This window comes from Gouania willdenowi, chromosome 12 (assembly GCF_900634775.1).
Source record: "Gouania willdenowi chromosome 12, fGouWil2.1, whole genome shotgun sequence".
Lineage (NCBI taxonomy): Eukaryota > Metazoa > Chordata > Actinopteri > Blenniiformes > Gobiesocidae > Gouania > Gouania willdenowi.
The window spans coordinates 30,709,370-30,729,822 of record NC_041055.1 but is presented as its reverse complement, the minus strand read 5'-3'; the positions used below and the strand labels follow the sequence as shown (position 1 = coordinate 30,729,822).

The 20,453-nt window shown below is 34.5% G+C and overlaps 1 protein-coding gene across 14 annotated transcripts in view; it reads left to right on the top strand.

The window, feature by feature from the left end:
* The window catches only part of fnbp1b (formin binding protein 1b), a 105,979-nt gene that overhangs the window by 53,257 nt on the left and 32,269 nt on the right, over positions 1-20,453 (top strand). For all 14 annotated transcript variants that reach the window (XM_028463726.1, XM_028463727.1, XM_028463730.1 and 11 more), the window contains exons 5-8: positions 4,201-4,263; positions 8,296-8,400; positions 16,658-16,786; positions 18,128-18,274. In XM_028463726.1, the coding sequence (XP_028319527.1) occupies positions 4,201-4,263; positions 8,296-8,400; positions 16,658-16,786; positions 18,128-18,274 (444 nt within the window). The remainder of the gene's footprint in view (positions 1-4,200; positions 4,264-8,295; positions 8,401-16,657; positions 16,787-18,127; positions 18,275-20,453) is intronic.

The following is a 20,453-nucleotide window of genomic DNA, read 5'->3' as shown; positions in this document are numbered from 1 at the left end:
CTGAAAAATATGCAAAATTACAGAAAATTACACAGAAAGACAAGAAAAACACAAAAAATGACTCCGCAAACCCACAGTACTAACAAACAAGCAAAACTACAACAGAAATGCACAGGAAATACTCCAAAAAAAAGTGCAAAATAACACACACACAAATACTGTACACAATATGACTCCAAAAAACATATATTTTACAGGAAAAACACAGAAAGCACTACAGAAATGCACAAATGCTTCACAACCAACAAACACACACATAATGACTATAAAACTTCTTGTTCTTTCCTGTATTAATGCTCAGATCTCTCCTTATTCTAAATGCTGACATGAATGTTGATCATGTGACCCTCTGATCAAACAGATGCCTACCTCTGCAGTAAAGGAAGTATATCATTCAGCTTTAGGTAGAAACGTCTTTATTTTGAATGTTATTATTGCTTAGCTATAGTTTGTTTCCTATAGTTACAACTTTTCACATATTGTGGTTTTGTTGTGAAGGTTTTTTTTTGCCTGTGGGATATTTTTAAGCATGCGCTCATGAAGAATTTAATCATTCTTTTGTAGTTTGAGCAGAGGAAGCTGCAGGTCTGCCTCTACTTATTAAAACTGAAATAGAAACAAAGTTTCCATGTCTGCATAAAAGAGCAATTCATGTTCTATATTTAAAAACAAAGGTATATCGATGGATTTATGCATTATTAAATTAACTTTAAAACTTCATTTTGTTATTAATTTAGTTTTAAATTAAATAAAGTCCTTTTTTATTTTTATTTTGAATGTAAACATTTTTACAAGTTGAACTTCTTCAAGTAAATCAGCTTTTAGAAGTTAAATCAAAATATATAAAATAATATTTTAAGTCATATTTTTGTGTTTGTTTTCTTTTGTGTATTTTTCTGTCATTGTCTTGAGATAAATTAAATTAAATTAAATCCCTTTTTAATTTATTTTTAATGTAAACATTAAATCAACTGTAAATCAACTTTTAGAAGTTAAATAAAAATATTAAAAATATAAAACTATTTTCAGTCATATCTTTGTATCTACCAGTAGTTTTCTTTTGCATTTTTTTCTGTCATTTTCTCTACATTTTGTGTTTTTTTTTTTTGTAAATGTTTGTATTTTGTTTTCATTTGTGTGTTTTTCTGTCATTATCTTGACAATTTGTATGATTATAATTGAATTAAATACAATTATATCTTTATTTTATTTTTTACCATTTTTAATAACTAAAACAATTGTTAAAAGTTAAATTAAAAAATCTATTTAAAGTAAGTTAATATTTTTGTAATTTGTTGCCTTGTGTGTTTTTCTGTCATTTTCTTGACATTTTGTCTGTTTTAATTAAATAAATAAATCATTTTTTATGACATTTTTTTATATTGAATAAACATTTTTAGGAGTTACACTTAAAAAAGTAAATCAACATTTAGAAGTGAATAAAAAAAACTAAAACAAACCCAATTTATTTATTTAAACTATATGCATTTAAAAAACTACATTTACCAAGGCAAATAAATCCTTTTGACTTGAGTTTTATTAAAAAACGTCTCAGTTGCCAGCACCTTTTATGTGCACGTGGTCAGCACGTGCACGTGTTTCCTCCATCTGCTCCTTAATGGAGCCTCTGGTTCCTTTTAAGGAGTTTTTCTCACGTGTCAGTGGCTCTTTTATAAACCTATTGAACTATTGTCTGTGTCTGTTAGTGGACGTTTATTTACCGTCACACTGATGGATCACATGTGATGCTGTACTGTATATATTTGGGATCCATGTTGCTATGGAGACAAATATTTGTCTGATTCTTCAGTGTAAACATTGATGATGTCTCACAGTCTGAAGGTAAATATATAACATTTCACCATCATTAGATAAAGAATACTTTGGTCAGGATAAAACACATTACATTCAGAAAAGTTCATGTTTTGAATTGTTTTGAATTGTTGACATTTCTGTTTCTGTTTTTTTTTTTTAATCCTCTATTTTATGTTAAAGTTTAAATACTTCCTCTGAAAGCGATGATCACTTCCTTTTTATGCTCAGCTTCCCTACACTTTGCAAAAAAGGAAGTGTGAATACTCTGGTTGGATCATGCTTTGTTCCCATATCTAAAGTCAGACATGAATGTTGGATTTACATTGAATTTAAAAATAGAGTTATTGTAACTAGTTGTGTTGCCATATTCCTTGGAAATGCACAAATGCTAATTAGCGCAGTAAAAACTGGTAATGGAAACACCTGAATTTTGACAATTACACGCCCAAAATGTACAAAATGACTTCAAAAACACACAATGCAACTACAAAAACATAAGAAAAGACTCCAAAAACCTACCAAAAATCCTCCCAAAACACAAAACAACCAAATATATACACTAAATGACTTTAAAACACACACAAAAACAACAAAAACATGCAAAAAAGACTCCAAAAACACAAAACACTAGCCTGCTTTGCCTCACTTGCATTAATATTCAACTCAACACATCTATAGTCTGTGTAACCATGGGATACCAATGATGGACAAGTCCAACAGTGAATCATTCAGATCTGAGTTTGTTTATAAGGTTTTTTCATATGATTGATAAAGGATGACTTCAGGAAAAACTTAATGTGTGAATGGTTGATTCATATCTGTGTGTTTGTTTTACAAAGATGACGACTCTTCTTCTGGGTTGGAGGCTTTGTCTAAAACTGTGTGTGTGTGTGTGTGTGTGTGTTGTGGGTTTAGACCCACTAACATCACTCAGTATTCCACACTGTGCTGATGTAAAGCCAACAAAAACCTTCTCTCTCCTCTAGTATGAAGACAACACACAAGCAGTTACAGTTTACAGACATTTACAAACATTTACAGCCCTTAATCTAATTCTGTGCGACCGCCGAAAACAAAACCTCCACAAAATGACAACATGACCAAACAAATACAAAATAAAGTCCCCTGAAAACAGGCAATTTGGCTCCAAAAACACTCAAAACAACAACAAAAAACATTACAAAAGACTCAAAAACACACAAAAAACAACAAAATTATGCAAAAACAGCCAAATAAATACACAAAATAACTTCAAAAGTAGGGGTGTAACGATTCACTTAACTCCCGATTTCATTGTCAAAAGAATCCCTTGATAAACTATTCAAAACAATGCAATTTAACTAAAAATAGATCTTGAATTAAATAACAGAATAATACAAATGAAGAAGAAGCCTATAAATTTAAATTCTGGTTCTATAGCAAAACTGCATAATAGTTCTTTGTAAAAGTGCAACTGAAAATGTATTTTGTGCCTTAACAGTTGGACTTAAAAAAAACATTGCACTGTATTTACGTCAGATATTTTTTTGGACCAGCAGAGGGCGCTGGTAACCCAGTGGTCTTTTGGCATGCAGATATTCTAGCAGTGAAGAAGAGATGCTATGCTAGCAGACAGAGCTAATAGAAAAACCTGACTTTTACAGATATTCACGTAATATTACAGATATTCTTTTGGTACTTAAGGGGCAAGGAATCATTTATGAACATGTTTAAGAGTAGAAGGCGGCCAGAAAGAAAGTAGTAGCAGATTCCGCCTGCCGCCTCCGCTTCTGGACAAGAGAAGGATAGATAGATAGATGTTTAAAAAAAGTACTGGGATTAAATTTTCAGAGAATCAATGTGAACCGTGACACCTATGAATCGATTTTTAACTGCCTTACAATTAATCGTTGCATCCCTATTCAAAAACATACAAAATGATTTCAAAAGCACACAATACAACAACGAATACATTACAAACGACACAAAAAACAAAAAAAAACTCCAAAAACACAAAACAAATGCACAAAATGACTTTAAAAACACAAACAGCAACAAAAACACACAAAAAGATTATTTTATCTGCACACTGTAATTAACAGAATTGTTGCCGTTGAAACATTTGTTCTCCATATGACGTGTGACTTGAAGCTCGATGAAAAAAAAGCTTCATCACACCAACCCTGGAGCCTGGGTTACCATGGCGATGGTTTAGCTAAAGCCAAACAGCTAATGTAGCATCAGTAAATGTTAATCTAACAGATTTAAATCCATCTGCTCCAACGTGGATTTTATTTCTATTTTTGTGTGCGTTTGTTCTTCTTCCACACATGATATTAAATAATATTAATATTTAGCTGTAGATGAGAATAATGTCTTATTTCTGTTCTATTTCTGTTCAATCAGCATTTCCACGATGGACGTAAGGCCCAGCAGTACATCGAGAGCTCGTGGAAACAGCTGGAATCAGTGAGTACATTCATTTTTTATTAGTTTATATCATTAACATCAGCAGCTTTACGTGTAATGATAAACAACATGATCACATTCTACACAAAGCAGCAGAAACAATAACAAAAAAAACCTGTAATAGTAGTGATGAATACATGCTGCTATTTCATAGGGTTTGGATTAAAGTGTAGAAGTTGAAAAATGTAATTTTGTCATGGGAAATACCATATTTGTGCAAGATTAATTAATTTATCATTAGAAAATTTGATATAAAATAAAATAAAATGTTCAATTAATGATATAAAATATAATGAATTAAATAAAATTCAATAATTATTATTGTTAAATTATTAAATGTATTATTATATTAAAATAAATCTTAAGTGTAGAAGTTGAAAAACATGGAAAATACATTTGTGCAAAATTAATTAAATTATCTTTTAGAATAATTAATATTAAACTAAATAACATTGAATACAATTAGATTAAATTAAATATTATATCATTATGACCATTATTATTGTGATTAGATTATTACATTTATAATCAAATTAAAATGCAAGTTGAAAAACATAATTTCATTATGGGAAATATCATTGCGTTTGTGCAAAATTAATTAATTCATCATGAGAGAAATTTGTATTAAATTAAATACAAAATATACTAAAAATAAATTATATTAAATATGAAAAATAAATTTAATTAAATCATTATTAATATTATTATTAAATTACTCCGTGCCCCTGAAAACAACAAGCGGGTCAGAAAATTAATGAAATGGATTATTGAATTATTATTGATACAGTATATCACAATAAATGCAGTGGATGTGTTTGTTCACCACTGGCACGGAGGGAGGAGCTTCTTCCTCCACAATCACTCATCCGTATCACATGACACACACGCACGCACGCACACACACACACACACACACACACACACACACACACACACACACGCACACACACAATGTGGCGCCTGCTGCATTTATAACGGTTAGAAAAACAATGTCTCAGATGTTGAAATTCTGATCAGATTTGAGGTTTAATGTTCAGGTGAAATGTAAGCTGGTACGAAGCCTCGCCCTGTTATCTGTGCCTGGTGCCTTTGATGGAAACCAGTGTGTGTGTGTGTGTGTGTGTGTGTGTGTGTGTGTGTGTGTGTGTGTGTGTGTGTGTGTGTGTGTGTGTGTGTGTGTGTGTGTGTGTGAGGGAAATGCAAAGCTGCACTCAATGGCAGCATTGTGTGTGTGAGGCAGATAGGAGCAGTTTGGAGAGCAACAAACGCTGATTGTCCAGTGCTGGGGGGGGGGGGGGGGGGGGGGGGGGGGGGGGGGGGGGGGGGGGGGGGGGGGGGGGGGGGGGGGGGGGTCGGTCAGATGAATGCTTGTTTTTCTCTGAACAAACGGCTTCAATGGAAGTTTGTTTAATCTGCAGACGTTAGTTTAGACCAGTGGTTCTCAACCTTTACAGCCCAGAATAAAGGTTCCAGAGCCCGGGGACCCCCACTGTATCTGAAGGTGGTTGAACAAAACAGACAGAAAAAGGGTTCAAAGTGTCAATATTGGCTTAAAAGTGGCAGAAATGGGGGGATGAGAGGGATTTGGGGTAAAACTCTTAGTTTAAACTGGCAATTAATGGGCATGACAAATCAAGATTGTGGTCAAATTGACAAAAAAAAAAGCATGAAATATGGTGAAAAGAGGTTAAAAGTGACAATAATGGGTCAACATACGTGACATTAGGGGGAAAAAGTGGTGTAAAGGGTTTGTTAGTGCTGAACATGTCTTGAAAGTGGAAAAAATGTGCAGAAAAGTCATTAAAATGTGATGAAGTGTCAGAAATAAGAGTAATGTAGCAAAAATGTATTAAAAGGAGCAAAAATATGGCAAGAAACAAAACAAGAGAACTACAAAAGTCTACAAAAATACACAAAATGAACGAGGAAAATTTACAAAATGAGAAAAAAATGTTACCAAAAAAAGGATTAAAAAAAAAAAAAACAGATAAATTCACAAAAACACAACAAAATTTTGCAAAATTACAACTACAAAATACACAAAAATAACACCAAAATTTACAAGATAACAAAACACAAAAACTGCAACAAGTATATACAAATATACATGAAAAAACAACAAAATACACTAAAAACACAAAACTACCACAGAAACAAAAAAAAAACCTTAATTTGCTTTTCTTTCTCTATTAATGCCTAGAAAGTCAAAAAATTTGCAGAAAAAACATTGGACTGTGATGTAGAATGGGAGTAATGTAGCAAAAAATACATTAAAAGGAGCAAAAATATGGCAAGAAAAAGTGATAAAAATAGGTTAAACTACGGTGAGTTTGGTCAAGGCCGGATTAGCAACACCAGGGGCCCTGGGCACTGAGACTCACCAGGCCCCTTCTCTAACCTAATACTCACACCAATTATTTTATATATATATATATATATATATACTCGCCTTTCCAGAATGAGAAATCAAGCACTGTCATCTCTCTCACAAATTACACAACAACAATGAAATAAAAAAAATCATCACAGCCCAGTGCATGGCTAAGGATTATGACAATAAAGTGTTCACATTAAAGCACCCAAGCAGAACCTCCACCAGTACTTCTCAAATGTTACTGACTGAAGATATAACAATGCCATCACATAACACAACTGAGTGCAGGTTGCATTCTGTCACCAAGTCAGCTGGATAACTTAACACTGCAAAAAAACAAATATGCAGCACTATAACTCTCTGCATCACACCACAATGAATTATGCAAGATACATGTTGTGCAAACAGCATAATAGAATAAGCAAAATACATGTATTATCTGCACAATCATAAGAGTTTATAGTGGCCTACTCACTTCACATAAAGCACAATGGTTCTTACCTTTAGAAGTTCTTCTTTCTGGTCTTTTTCTTTGCAAAGTTGCAAATCAAGTCCTCAAAGTCCAGCTCCCTCACCAGCTCAGATTCTATGGCCATTATAAACCCCGCAATAAATGCATTGTTGCATTGTGAAAACACTTTGCAAGGAAAGCAAAAAATATCTCCCGTTGATGGTGAATATATAATCCATTCTCGTGGAATAGCTTCCCCATTGTAAATGCGCCAGGTCAGAGCGTCATTAGTAAGGGAGCGCGTCTTTCCCTCTTCGTCGTTCCCCCTCCGTGAAGCAGGATATTTAGCCGCCCGATTTTGAAAGGCTGAGATTCCTTTAAATAAAATTTCCTTGCGGGTGCTTTCTGTAAGCGATCCCCATAGTGCAGGGTCTTCAGATATTGAGGAATTACCTTGTTCCGCTTGCTCTTCATTCATAGATGCCGCTTCATTTTCTCCGGTAAGGATAGTTGCCGCCGTTAGCTCAGGCTGGGCATCACTGGTAGAAGGCGCTTCCAAGCTAACATTGCTGCTGGCTAGCTCGAAACCCTCCTCTTCAATTCTAGCTTTTTTGAAAAAGCTGTTAATTGGCATAACATTTTTTATAGCTGTCGCTTCCTTTTCCTCCTTTTCTTTTTTCTTCTTGCGCTTTGCGTGTCCGCTGGGCTTTTTGTTGATGCTGCTGAGGTCCATTTTCCGCCACTTTCCACTACATACACAATATATGGAAACTATGGAAACCACCTGCTAAGCCCCACCCACCATTATCATTAGCCAATCTACACAATGCATTGCCACCCGCTCCCAATCATTACCTGTCAAGTCAACAAACTGACATATAAGGGAGACAATCACGAGAGTCCATTTCTTGTAGACAACCATTATTTTATTCTGATTGGACCATTATTATTTCTGCCGGCAGAGGGCCCCTCTATGCCCGAGGGCCCCTGGGCACGTGCCCAGGTTGCCCATATGGTAGATCCGGGTCAGAGTTTGGTGTAGTTGCAGAAAAATGGTTAAAAAAAGGGCCAAAATGGGCTCAAATTGCTCAAAAAATTTATTCTTAGTTTCTTGAAGTCATCTGGTGACCCCCTCTCAGTGTCTCGTGACCCTAAATGTGGGTTATGACGTGCATTTATGTCACGTGTGTTTTTCTTCTTATTTCAGTGTAAAAGACGGTTTGAGAGGGAGTGTAAAGAGGCGGATCGAGCCCAGCAGCACTTTGAGAAGATGGACGCTGACATCAATGTGACGAAGGCTGACGTAGAAAGGGTAAGAGTCACCTCCTAACAACCAATCACACGAGAGTTATTTCCTCCTCCATCCTTTTATAATGAACACATTGGATCGACGCTTGTTTCCCTTTCCTCAACACACAAGTGGAGTCACAGTCACAGTGTGTATAATGCATGCTCCTCCTCCCTCCCCTGTGTGTGTGTGTGTGTGTGTGTGTGTGTGTGTGTGTGTGTGTGTGTGTGTGTGTGTGTGTGTGTGTGTGTGCGCTTATAAAAGCTGGTATTGTTTCTGCACTACACTGATCTGCTGCTAAACAAAGCTGAAGCAAGTTCTCATTATCGCAGTGTCACAGATAAGCCTCTGTGTGTGTGTGTGTGTGTGTGTGTGTGTGTGTAGTGATAATGTGTTCTCTTCAATAAACCAGCACACACCAGACTCCCCTGTGGGGCCTGATGATGTCACTTCCTGTTGTCTACCACTAGGTTTAAGGAGCCTTAAAAATCTCAGCCTGTAGCTTACACACACACACACACACACACACACACACACACACACACACACACACACACACACACACACGCACACGTGCATACACACACACACAGCCGCCGCAAAGCATCATGGGTCAGCGGCGTGTGCTTCCTCTGAAAACACACAGAACATCTAGAAAAATACAAACTATGGCTCCTAAAACATGCACAACTTAAAAGAAAATTAACAATATCACACAAAATGTATTTCCATAAACACATGAAAGACACCAAAAACACAAAAAACCACAACAAAAACATTACAAAATACTTTTTTAAAACACCAAAAAACAACAAACACTCCAAAACACAAGAACAACCAAAGAAATACACAAAATGACTTCAAAAACATACAAAATACAACAAAAAAAACATTACAAACGATTAACAACACACACAAAAAGCACTCCCATACTTACAAAACACACAATACAATTCCAAAAGCACAACACAACCAATGAAATACACAAAATTACTTCAAAACACAAGAAAAAACCAACAAAAACATTACAAACAATTAAAAAAAACAAAACTCAAAAACACAAAAAAGACTTCAAAAACACACAATATGATTTCAAAAACACAAAATAACCAAAGAATTACACAAAATGACACAAAATCACAACAAAACCACTCCAAAAGCCCCAAACTGATAAGACCAAGCCTGGTTATTTTGTCTGGATAATTTAAATACAAAGAACAAATGCATGAAATTACAACAAAAATAGACTAAAGGTAAAGGAGTTGTGTTCATATTCCAGCCTGTAGCTCCTATAGAAGCTCCCACGGCCGTAAGGCATCATGGGGTCAGGGCTGCAGCGCGTGTTTCCGCTGCATCGTCAGCTGTTGGAGGAGAACCTGGAAACAGTTCAGGCCTGATTATGATGCTAATGTAGAGTGTGTGTGTGTGTGTGTGTGTGTGCGCGTGGTAGGGGGGGGGTGGGGGTATAAAGAGCCTTTCTGTGCGGATCCCAAAGCCTTTAGCTCACTCAGCTGGAAAGAAGCAGCACAGCAGCTCCACAACACCAGCTTCATAATCACTGATTCATCTTTTCATCCATTCACAGATGCACCAAAGAGCAGAGGTTTATCAAGTACCTGATAAAAATACAAATACAATAACAACTAGGGATGTAGCGATTCACTCAACTCCCAATACGATTCGATTCACGATACTGGGTTCACGATACGATTCTCACACAATTTATTTTACATAATGGGACTGTAGACAAATGATGACTGAAAAATATTCCTTTATTTATTTGAGGAAAAAAAAAGAAAATACTGTAGTATTTTCTTATTTTTCATTGTCAAAAGAATCCTTTGATAAACTATTCAAAACAATGCAATTTCACTAAAAATAAATCTTGAATGAAATAAATAAAGGAATAATACAAATGAAGAAGAAGCCTATTAATTTAAATTCTGGTTCTATAGTAAACAATGCAAAACTGCATAATAGTTATTTTTCTTTTTAAAAGTGCAACTGAAAATGTATTTTGTGCCTTAATAATTGGACTTACAAAAATAAAAAAAAACAGTCATTGCACTGTATTTACATCAAATATATGTTTGGACCAGCAGAGGGTGCTGGTAATCCAGTGGTCGGTTGGCATGCAGATATTCTTGCAGTGAAGAAGAGATGCTATGCGCTAGCATACAGAGCTAATCGAAAAACAGATATTAATGTAATATTACAGATATTCTTTTGTTGCTAAAGGGGTAAGGAATCATTTATGAACATGTGTAAGAGTAGAAGGCGGCCAGAAAAAAAGTAGTAGCAGATTCCGCCCACCACCTACGCTTCTGGACAAGAGAAGGATAAATAGATAGCACCCCCTGCTGTTTAAAAACGTACTGCGATTCAATTTTTTCAGTATCGATTTGAACTGTGATACCTATGAATCGATTTTTAACTGCCTTACGATTAATCGTTACATCCCTAATAATGACCCATTAGAAAACCCCTTGAGTAAAAGTCTTAAAACCATTCACCACATTAAAAGCACTCAAGTATCAAAAGTATTTTTCAAAGGATGCATAAACATTTACATTTGTTTGATGAAACAAAGAAATAAAAAACACCTGAGCCAACATGTACAGTTAGTAAATCAGAGATATTTATTATTAATAGCTGTAAGAAGCAACCTCGTAGCTTTCAGAAACTGGTGGAATTTCTCCGATAGAGCAAATACTAGCGAAGTTACAGTCGTTTAAATTAACGTGTTCATTTTAACGAGTGTGCAAAATCCGGACAAGACGTGAAAAGAGGACATGTTCAAAGAAAACACAAAACAACAATAAAAACTCACAAAAAGACAAAAGCAGAAATGAAAAAGTCTGATTATTTTGTCTGGACAGCTTAAATACAAAGAACTCCAAGAAACATACCAAGTTACAACAAAAAATACATGAAGACAACAAAAATACGAAAAAAAATGATCCCTGAAAACACACAAAACATCTAGAAAAATACACAATACGACTCCATAAACACACAACAGAAACTATATTTCCATAAACACAAAGAACAACAACAAAAACATTACAAAGGACTCAAAAAACACAAAAAACTACAAAAAGGTCCCATAAACCGATGCCTGGATGGAACAAAAAATACATGAAGACAACAAAAACATGAAAAAAATGACCTCTGAAAACACACAAAACATCTAGAAAAATACACAATATGACTCCAAAAACAAACAATATGACACAAAATATATTTCCATAAACACACAAAAGACTCCAAAAACAAACAAAAAGACCCCTTAAACCAAAACTGATATATAAAAAATCCTAACCCTAACCCAAGATGACAGTAAAAACACAAAACAACCACAGAAACAAAGTAAACTATTTCCTGTATTAAAGTCTAAATGTTGCCATGAATGCTGATAATGTGGCCCCTGCTTTTCACTTCTACAACTGTGACACACAGAGATATTGTTCTGACTACATCTCAGAATTAAAGAGAGGAAAGTTTGCACTAATCTGTGGCTGTGAAACGGTCATGTAGTGACTTTTCTGTCAGATGGCTCATGTGTTACGGTCATAGCAGTAGATCTGGATAAAAACGACGTGGTTCCTGCTCCACAAACTGCTCGTTTCTTTACGTCAACAAAACAAATCCCAAGATTTCAGGTTTCACTTCACAGCACAGATAACTTCAGCTTTTCAAAACAAAACCACAGACCTTCCAGTCGTATATATTTTTATTTAGTGGTGATTGTTTTGTTCATACAGTTCCCGATATGGGCGATGCCACGCCTGCTGCTGCTGTGGGAAGTTCATTGATGGTTGCATTGTGTGTAGCTGGAAACGGCTAACAATCCTGTGTGTGTGTGTGTTTGTATATTTATTTTATGCCATTCCTTGAAGCGAAGTTCCCATAAGGTAGGTGGAGAGTGGGCAGAGGAACGTTTATATCTGTGGGAACACGCACACACGCACACACACACACACACACACGCACACACGCACACGCACACACACAAACGGCTGTTTCCACGTCCTGTCCTTTGTGACTGTGATTGGTTGGTGGCTTTAGCTCTGTTCCTGTCCTCTGCCCAGCATCGTCACACCCTCAAATGTTCATAAATGTAGTGAACAATCCCCTCAGTTTTACATTCTTATTAAATATATTATATATTAATGCACATACATCAGTTTCAGTCAGTGGTTCTCAACCTTTTCAGCCCATGACCCCCAAAATAAAGGTACCAGAGACCGGGAAAAAATTCCACTGTTATCCAGGAAGTTTATTATTATTTGGGCTATAGTGTATATTCATCTTAAATATGTAAATCCTGGTTTTAATCAGAAATAAAATGGGTTAAAACTAAAAAAAGGTGAAAAGGTGGTGAAATGGGATTTTAAAAACACAGAAATTGGTTAAAAGTTGCAAATTACGAGCATTTTGTGCATTTCTGTTCTCCTTTTTGTGTATTTGTCCAGTAAAATGCATGTTTTTGGAGTCATATTGTGTATTTATGTTGTAGTTTTGCTTGTTTGTTAGTACTGAGGGTTTGCGGAGTAATTTTTTTGTGTCCTTCTTGTCTTTTTGCATACTTTTGTCATTTTCTGTTGTTTTCTATATTTTTGTGTATTTTTTGTTGTCGTTTTGTGTTATTTGATGTAATTTAGTGTATTACTGTTGTCAGTTTGTTCATTTTTGTCGTAGTTTTGTGTACTTTTGGAGTATTTTCTGTGTTTTCTTGTGTTTTGTGTATTTTTCTGTCATTTTGTATGTTTACTTTGGGGGCAGCATAAAACTAGATTGAGGGCTGCATGTGGCCCCTGGTTGTCTGGTATATATGTAAATCTTTAAATGACCAAAAATGGTAGTAAAGGCAGGGAAATGGGATTTTAAAAACCACAGTAGTGGTTAAAAGTTATAAATTAGTGGTAAAAAAAGGGCTCAAAATGTCAATATTGGCTTAAAATTAGGGAAGGTTGAGGTAATTTAAATTAAAAAGTAGGAATAATTAGTTTAAACTGGAAAATAATGGGCATGACCAATCATGAATGTAGTTAAGTTGGCAAAAAATACGCATGAAATATTGTGAAAAGAGGTTAAAAGTGACAATAATGGGTCAACATATGTGACAGTAGGTGGAAAAGTGGTGGAAGGGGTTTATAAGTGCTGAACATGTCTTGAAAGTGGAAAAAATGCACAGAAAAGGCTTTGAAATTTAATGGAGAAGTGTCAGAAATGGGAGTAATGGAGCAAAATTACAATAAAAGAAGCAAAAATATGGCAAGAAAAAGGGATGAAAATAGGTTAAAATATGGCACGTTTGTGTAGTTGCAGAAAAAGGATAAAAATAAGCAAAAATGGGTTGAAAACTCCTGGTTTAAGCAAAAATATGACTTGATTAAAGTTGCTTATTTCAGGAATTAATAAATAAATATTAGCACCAGAAAGGGTACTTTTATGTTATTTTATTTTATTTTGGAAAAATGACAACAGGAAGTAATATTTGCATGCACCCACACCTCGTCACGTGCACACTCACAGGCTGACACTGACACAAATAAATCAGCATTCTCTGCTTTTTCCCTTTTCTTCTTCTACTGAGACTGTTTTCATCATACGCTGGACGTCGTTTCTCCCTCTCTCTCTCTCTCTCTATGACATCACCATCGTCTCTTCCTTTTAGTCGATCACAAACACATTTATTCATCTTTAAAAGTCCTGTTTAATGTGCTGCAGTGCTATGGATGGATGCTGATCTATTTCATTCACTACTGCACTGATACACTTTATTTATTGTTCGTTGCTCACTGAGCTTTTATATCAGTTTTTCACTTCCATAAATGACTTTCTGTTATCACAGCAGGGCCGCAAAAATGTGATTATCTGACACGATGGACACATTATTCATGTCAGCATTTAGAATAGAATCTGAGCAATAATGCAGGAAATACCACTGGGTTTTATCTTTTTGTTGTTATTTTGTGTAGTTTTGTTGTTGTTCTGTGTGTATTTGCAGACATTTTATGTATTTTTGTGGTCGTTGTGCATGTCTTTGGACTAATTTTGTATAGGTTTGTTGTTGTTCTGCATCTATTTGCCGACATTTTACAAATTTTTGTCGTAATTTTTCATATTTTTGTAGTCATTTGTGTTTTTTGAACGTTATTGGAGTAATGTTGTGCATTTTTGCTGTTGTTTTGCATGCATTTGGAGCCATTTTGTGTAGTTTTGTTGTGGTTTGTTATTGATTTGCTGACATTTTACATATTTTTGTTGTCGTGTTTTGTAGTCATTTGTGTAGTTTTATTGTAATTTTGCATGTTATTGGAGTAATTTTTCATAATATTGTTTTCGTTTTGCATGTTTTTGTATTTATAGTTATTTATGTTTTTGTAATTTGTAGTCATTTTGTGTATTTTTATCTTTATTTTGCTTGTATTAGCCAACATTATGTGTAGTTTTGCATGTTTTTGTAGTCATTTCTGTAGTTTTGTTATTATTTGACATGTTATTGGAGTAATTTTGCATAGTTTTGTAGTAGCTTTGTGTAGTTTTTTTTCTAGTTATTTTCAATATCTTTTTGTGTATTTTTGCCACATTTATTGGTTGTTTTGTTGTGTTTTCTTCTTTCTATCAGTGTATTTATTAGTGTTGTGTTTCTGAGTTATATTTCATAATTCTCCCAACTTTTTGAATGACATTTTTTGGAGGATTTTTTGGGTGGGGCTGTAGTTGATCAATTTAATACTAATGAACAAAATGTGCCTGGTTTCAGACAAAGATTGATTTAACTGATACAAATATGATCCAATTTATCGACTGATTAGAGTCAATGTTATATTTCTGTGTTAATGCAGCAATTGTCTTTAGTTGGTGTGTAAAATGGAGAAAAATAGCCACAAAAACCCCATTTTCACTGCTTTATAATAAACGTCTTAAGGGTTTTTTTTTCACATTTTAAAAACATTTTACGATTGAAAACCATCAGAAAAGCAGCAGCGATGACCTCTGCTGTCAGTGACTCAGTGGGAATCACTGTTTGTGTGTTGGCGGGCCTCGTACGTCATGAAAAGAACACACACACGCACGCACGCACGCACACACACACACACACGCACACGCACACACACACACACACACACAGTCTAGCTGATGTAATCTCTCCATCTGCTTGCCATGAATGGGCTGCTCCTGCTGGGCCTGAGCGCCTGTTTTTCTTTCCTTAGTTTAATAATAATAAATGTTATCGACAGCAGAGATAAAACAGATCATTTTGCTTATACATCTGTTCTGGCCTACATACTGTACTTTATATATGTACATATATATATATGTATCCGACTAACGCTGAGGTCTGTGCTTCTTTCATCAGATTTTGCATCTGTGACCACGACGCTGTGTATGCATGAGTTCACCTGTGCACTAATCTCGATTCTTAAGTCATAAATATTGGTGTGTGTGTGTGTGTGTGTGTTTCCTTTCAGAACGACAAGAAAAATACACAAAATGACTCCATAAACACAAAATGACAAAAATACACAAAGTTATTCTTCAAACATGCAAAACAACAACATAAATACACATTATTACTCCAAAAACGTGCAAAATGACACCAAAAATACAGAAAAATGACTCCAAACATACAAAACAACAACAATACACAAAATGACTCCAAAAACGATACCAAAAATACATAAAATGACTACAAATACATGCAGAACAAGAACAAAAATACTCAGAATTACACCTAAAACATGCAAAATGACAACAAAATACACAAATTAACTCCAAAAACACAAAACGACAACAAATATACACAAAATCATACAAAACAACAACAAAAATATCCACAAAATGACTCCAAAATCACGCAAAACGACAACAAAATTACACCTAAAACGTGCAAAACGACAACAAAAATACACAAAATAACTTCAAAAGCACAAAATAACTCCAAAAAAATGCAAAACAACAACAAAAATAGACAAAATTATTGTTAAAACACGCAAAACAACAACAAAAATACACAAAATGACTCCAAAAACACGCTAAACGGCAACAAAACTAAACAAATTGACTCCAAATTCACGCAAGATGACCACAAAATTACACCTAAAACATGCAAAACAACAACAAAAAATACACAAAATTACTCCTGAAACCTTTACATTGAGCTGTGTGTGCATGAGTACGCCTGTGCACTGATCTGTCACATGGGTTTTGACGTGTGTGTGGAGCCAAATCAATGATAACAAACTGTCCGTGTGTGTGTGTGTGTTTCCAGGCGAGGCAGCAGGCTCAGATGAAGCAACAGATGGCTACAGACAGTAAGGGTGATTATTCCTCATACCTGCAGAAGTTCAACCAGGAGCAGAACGAGCATTATTACACCATCATCCCCAACATATTCCAGGTATTACAAACATTCTGCTTTATATTTTCCATGGTTCGTGTGTGTGTGTGTGTGTGTAGTTATTATTTAGCTCTATCCACTCCACTGCTCACAGTCGCCCCACAGCTCCATCAGAGACTAAAAATAGATTTTCACCACCAAGGAAACACTGAGGGTCAGAGAATTATACATTTTTCATAGAAACATAGATGGAAAAAGCAAAAAAAAAAAAGAGAAAAAGATAAAGATCTGACAAATGATGTATGAAATTTTTCTTATTAAGATAAAAAAAGATAAAAATAAACAAAAAATTACATTTATGTGTAATTCAAAGATGATTACTCTTTTTATTCTAACAAATATTCAAATTCTGCATCTTTTCTTTGTTTTTTTCCATTATTTGCTGCTCGTACATGAAAATTATGTTGTAGCAACAAACGCTATCATATATACAATATTGTAATATTCCAAAAATGACAAATTGAAATGTCAAACTGTTTTGGAAGAATGTTGAAAATATATTTAGTAACAGAAACATACAGAACGACAAAAAAGGATAGATTTTTTATTTTATTTTATTTTTTAAAGGCATTTTACATTTTATACTGTGGATAAAATGTAAATTAAAACATATGCTGAATCTATTTATTATATTAGTCAGATGTTATATTCATAAATCTAAATGGGCAAAAACACAATTATATTATAATGCAATGCAAATTGAATATGTGGTAATATCAATACTACTACTAATAATAATAATGATATTTTTTCTTTATTTACTTTATTTTTTCTGTATATGATTATGTATAATTAAGTATTGTATGATCTCTATCTGTGAATATGTGTATGTATATGCATAAATTGTCTATTGTATAGGTTATTATATATTTATATTATTATGTATGTGTCAATATATAAAATAGGATAATATGATATTGTCATAATATTCCATAATTTCCTGTTTTTTGTCTGTTTCATTCTGTAATAGCACTTACATAATTATTAAATCTAATATGAATTTATGAATGATTAAATTAATGACATTTACATGTATTAAGTTAATAAAAACAACAACACAAGATTGAAAAAGTCTGAAAAGTTGTTTCCAAAGACAAACTAATGTAGAATAAAATGTGATACGTTAATACATAAATAGTGTTAATGAGTTTGACCTCTGTGTGGTTCTATGACATCAGCAGATTTCCCTCTTTTATCCAAACAATGAAAACCTTTTCAAAATAAAAGACTCAGCTTTGTTTAAAGCCTTTTTATTTCTCTCAGTGTGACGTCACCATTGTTTCTGATGCTGATTCTCATCATCTCGCTTTCTGTAAACAACGTTCTCTGATGTTTGTGCAGAAACTCCAGGACATGGAGGAGAAGAGAATCGAGAGGATCGGTGTGTGCATGAAGACGTTTGCAGACGTGGATCGACAAATTCTGCCCATTGTTGGAAAGTGTTTGGACGGAATGACCAAAGCAGCAGAGTCAATCGAGCCTAAGGATGTGAGTAGAAACACACGCACGCACGCACGCACGCACGCACGCACGCACGCACACGCACACACAATGTAGAAGCCCTTATTAAGTCAGTGATTCTCAACATGTGGCTCTTTATGTCTTAATTTTAATTATTATTCCTCCAGAAAACCTTAAATTAGGGAAACTTTTTAACTCCTTGTCCCATTTTTGCCTCTTTTCAAAAAAGTTCTGACACTTTTTTCAGATTTTAGCTCCTTTTGACAATAAATATTCCCTTTTTCCTATTTTTGTCCATTTTGATAAGTAATTTTTTTTGCCACTTTTCATCCAAATAAGCTAAGTTTTGCCCAATAAATACCACGTGTTTCCTTTTTTCCTCTACATTTTGCCTCTTTATTGCATATTTTGCCCTTTTTCACTATTGTTTGCCACATTTTGCTCATGACATTCTTCCTGGTTCCTCTTAATTTGCCATTTTTTGGCCCATTTTAGTCACTTTACACACTTTTTGCCACTGTTGGACCATTTTTGGCCACTTGTTACCATGTTCTACCAAGTTCTTTTTGACACTTATTCAATTTTTGTCCTTTCTTTAATTTTTTGGCAACTTTTCATCCAAATAAGCAAACTTTTGCCAATAAATACCACATGTTTCCTTTTTCCCTACATTGTGCCTTTTTTGTTCCATATTTTGCCCTTTTTCACTATTGTTTGTCACATTTTGCTCATTACATACCACCTGGTTCCTCTTAATTTCCTCATTTTAGTCACTTTACACTCTTCTTGCCACGTTTTTGCCACTTTTGGAACATTTTGGTCACTTGTTACCATGTCTGCATCCTCTTGCTTGTCAAAAAGACCAAACCGGCCCACTGGGACAATACCCGGTACACCAGATGACCAGTCCACCCCGTATGGGACACATTACTCCATCAACTATCAGCAGTGCAGTGAGACTCTTTTTTAAGCTCTGGGATTAAAACCAAGCACCTGTGAAAACAAAGACAAACAGTAGAAACAGGTTTGATCTGAAAAAGGAAAGAAGATGCAAATTTTTCCCGACGTGTGAAAACACAAACATTCGCTCCAGGCTGAGATCAGAATATGTTTGTGGGACTAACGTTGTAAGGGCAGATTTTTAGATTGAGATTTATTCATTCATAAATCCAAATACACATTAATAAACAAAACATGTACGTAAATGATTATAGGAAAAGCAACAAAACCAGACGTAAACCAGCTAATAAAACAAGGATGCTAGGAGCAATGCTAAAAGTACTGAATATATTGGAAGTACATGATGGAATGGAAGTTATTGCACTTCTCCCTGTTGTTAAATAGGTTAAATAAAGTTGATCACACAATGCACTGTTGCACTTTGCATGCAAACACATAACATAATATATTCATATATATACATATATATCTATATAAATCAAACACAACACAGCACTGAGCAGCATTTACAGCCATTTGGTAGATTATTCCACATTAATATACATTTTATATATATATATATACATATATATACATACACATATATGGCAAGTCGTTTAGGAAGTTACATATATATTTTGACTCGGGGATAGATGGAATGAAGAGAATTCTGAATATATATAGGAAAGAAAGGAGAGAATAAATACATACAAAGTACACAGTTTAACACCCTGTAAATAAAACCAATATACAGTTAGAACTTCTGCGTGGCAATGGTGAGTTCATTCGTTTTTAACAATCATTTATTGGCTCCAAAATATCAAAAATTGTCGTTTAAAATCGCCATTTTTTCATCGACTCCAAATGTTGTGCAAAATTCAAAATGCTGTAAAAAGAATTCAGTTTGAGATAAAAATCTGATATTTTCCAAACATCTCCCATGACTCCAAAATGTTACTAACATTGAAAATGTATTTTGCAAACATTTGCAATTATGGCACATGTTTGCATTTCTGTTTATGATTAAAAAAGAATTTGCAGGGAGAGATTAGGCTTAATACATTTTACAGTTTTTGAAAATTAAACCCATGATAGTGATGGACTTCATAATTTGCAATAAGTTTAAAAGTAGAAAATCTTATTCAGTGTTGGGGCTACGTTTTGGTGAAAGTTGCAAATCTGTAGCACATATGGTTGATTTGTTGTGAATTTAAAACAATCTTGAACTTGCTTCCTGTAGCGCCCCCTTCAGGATGATTGGCCTGTT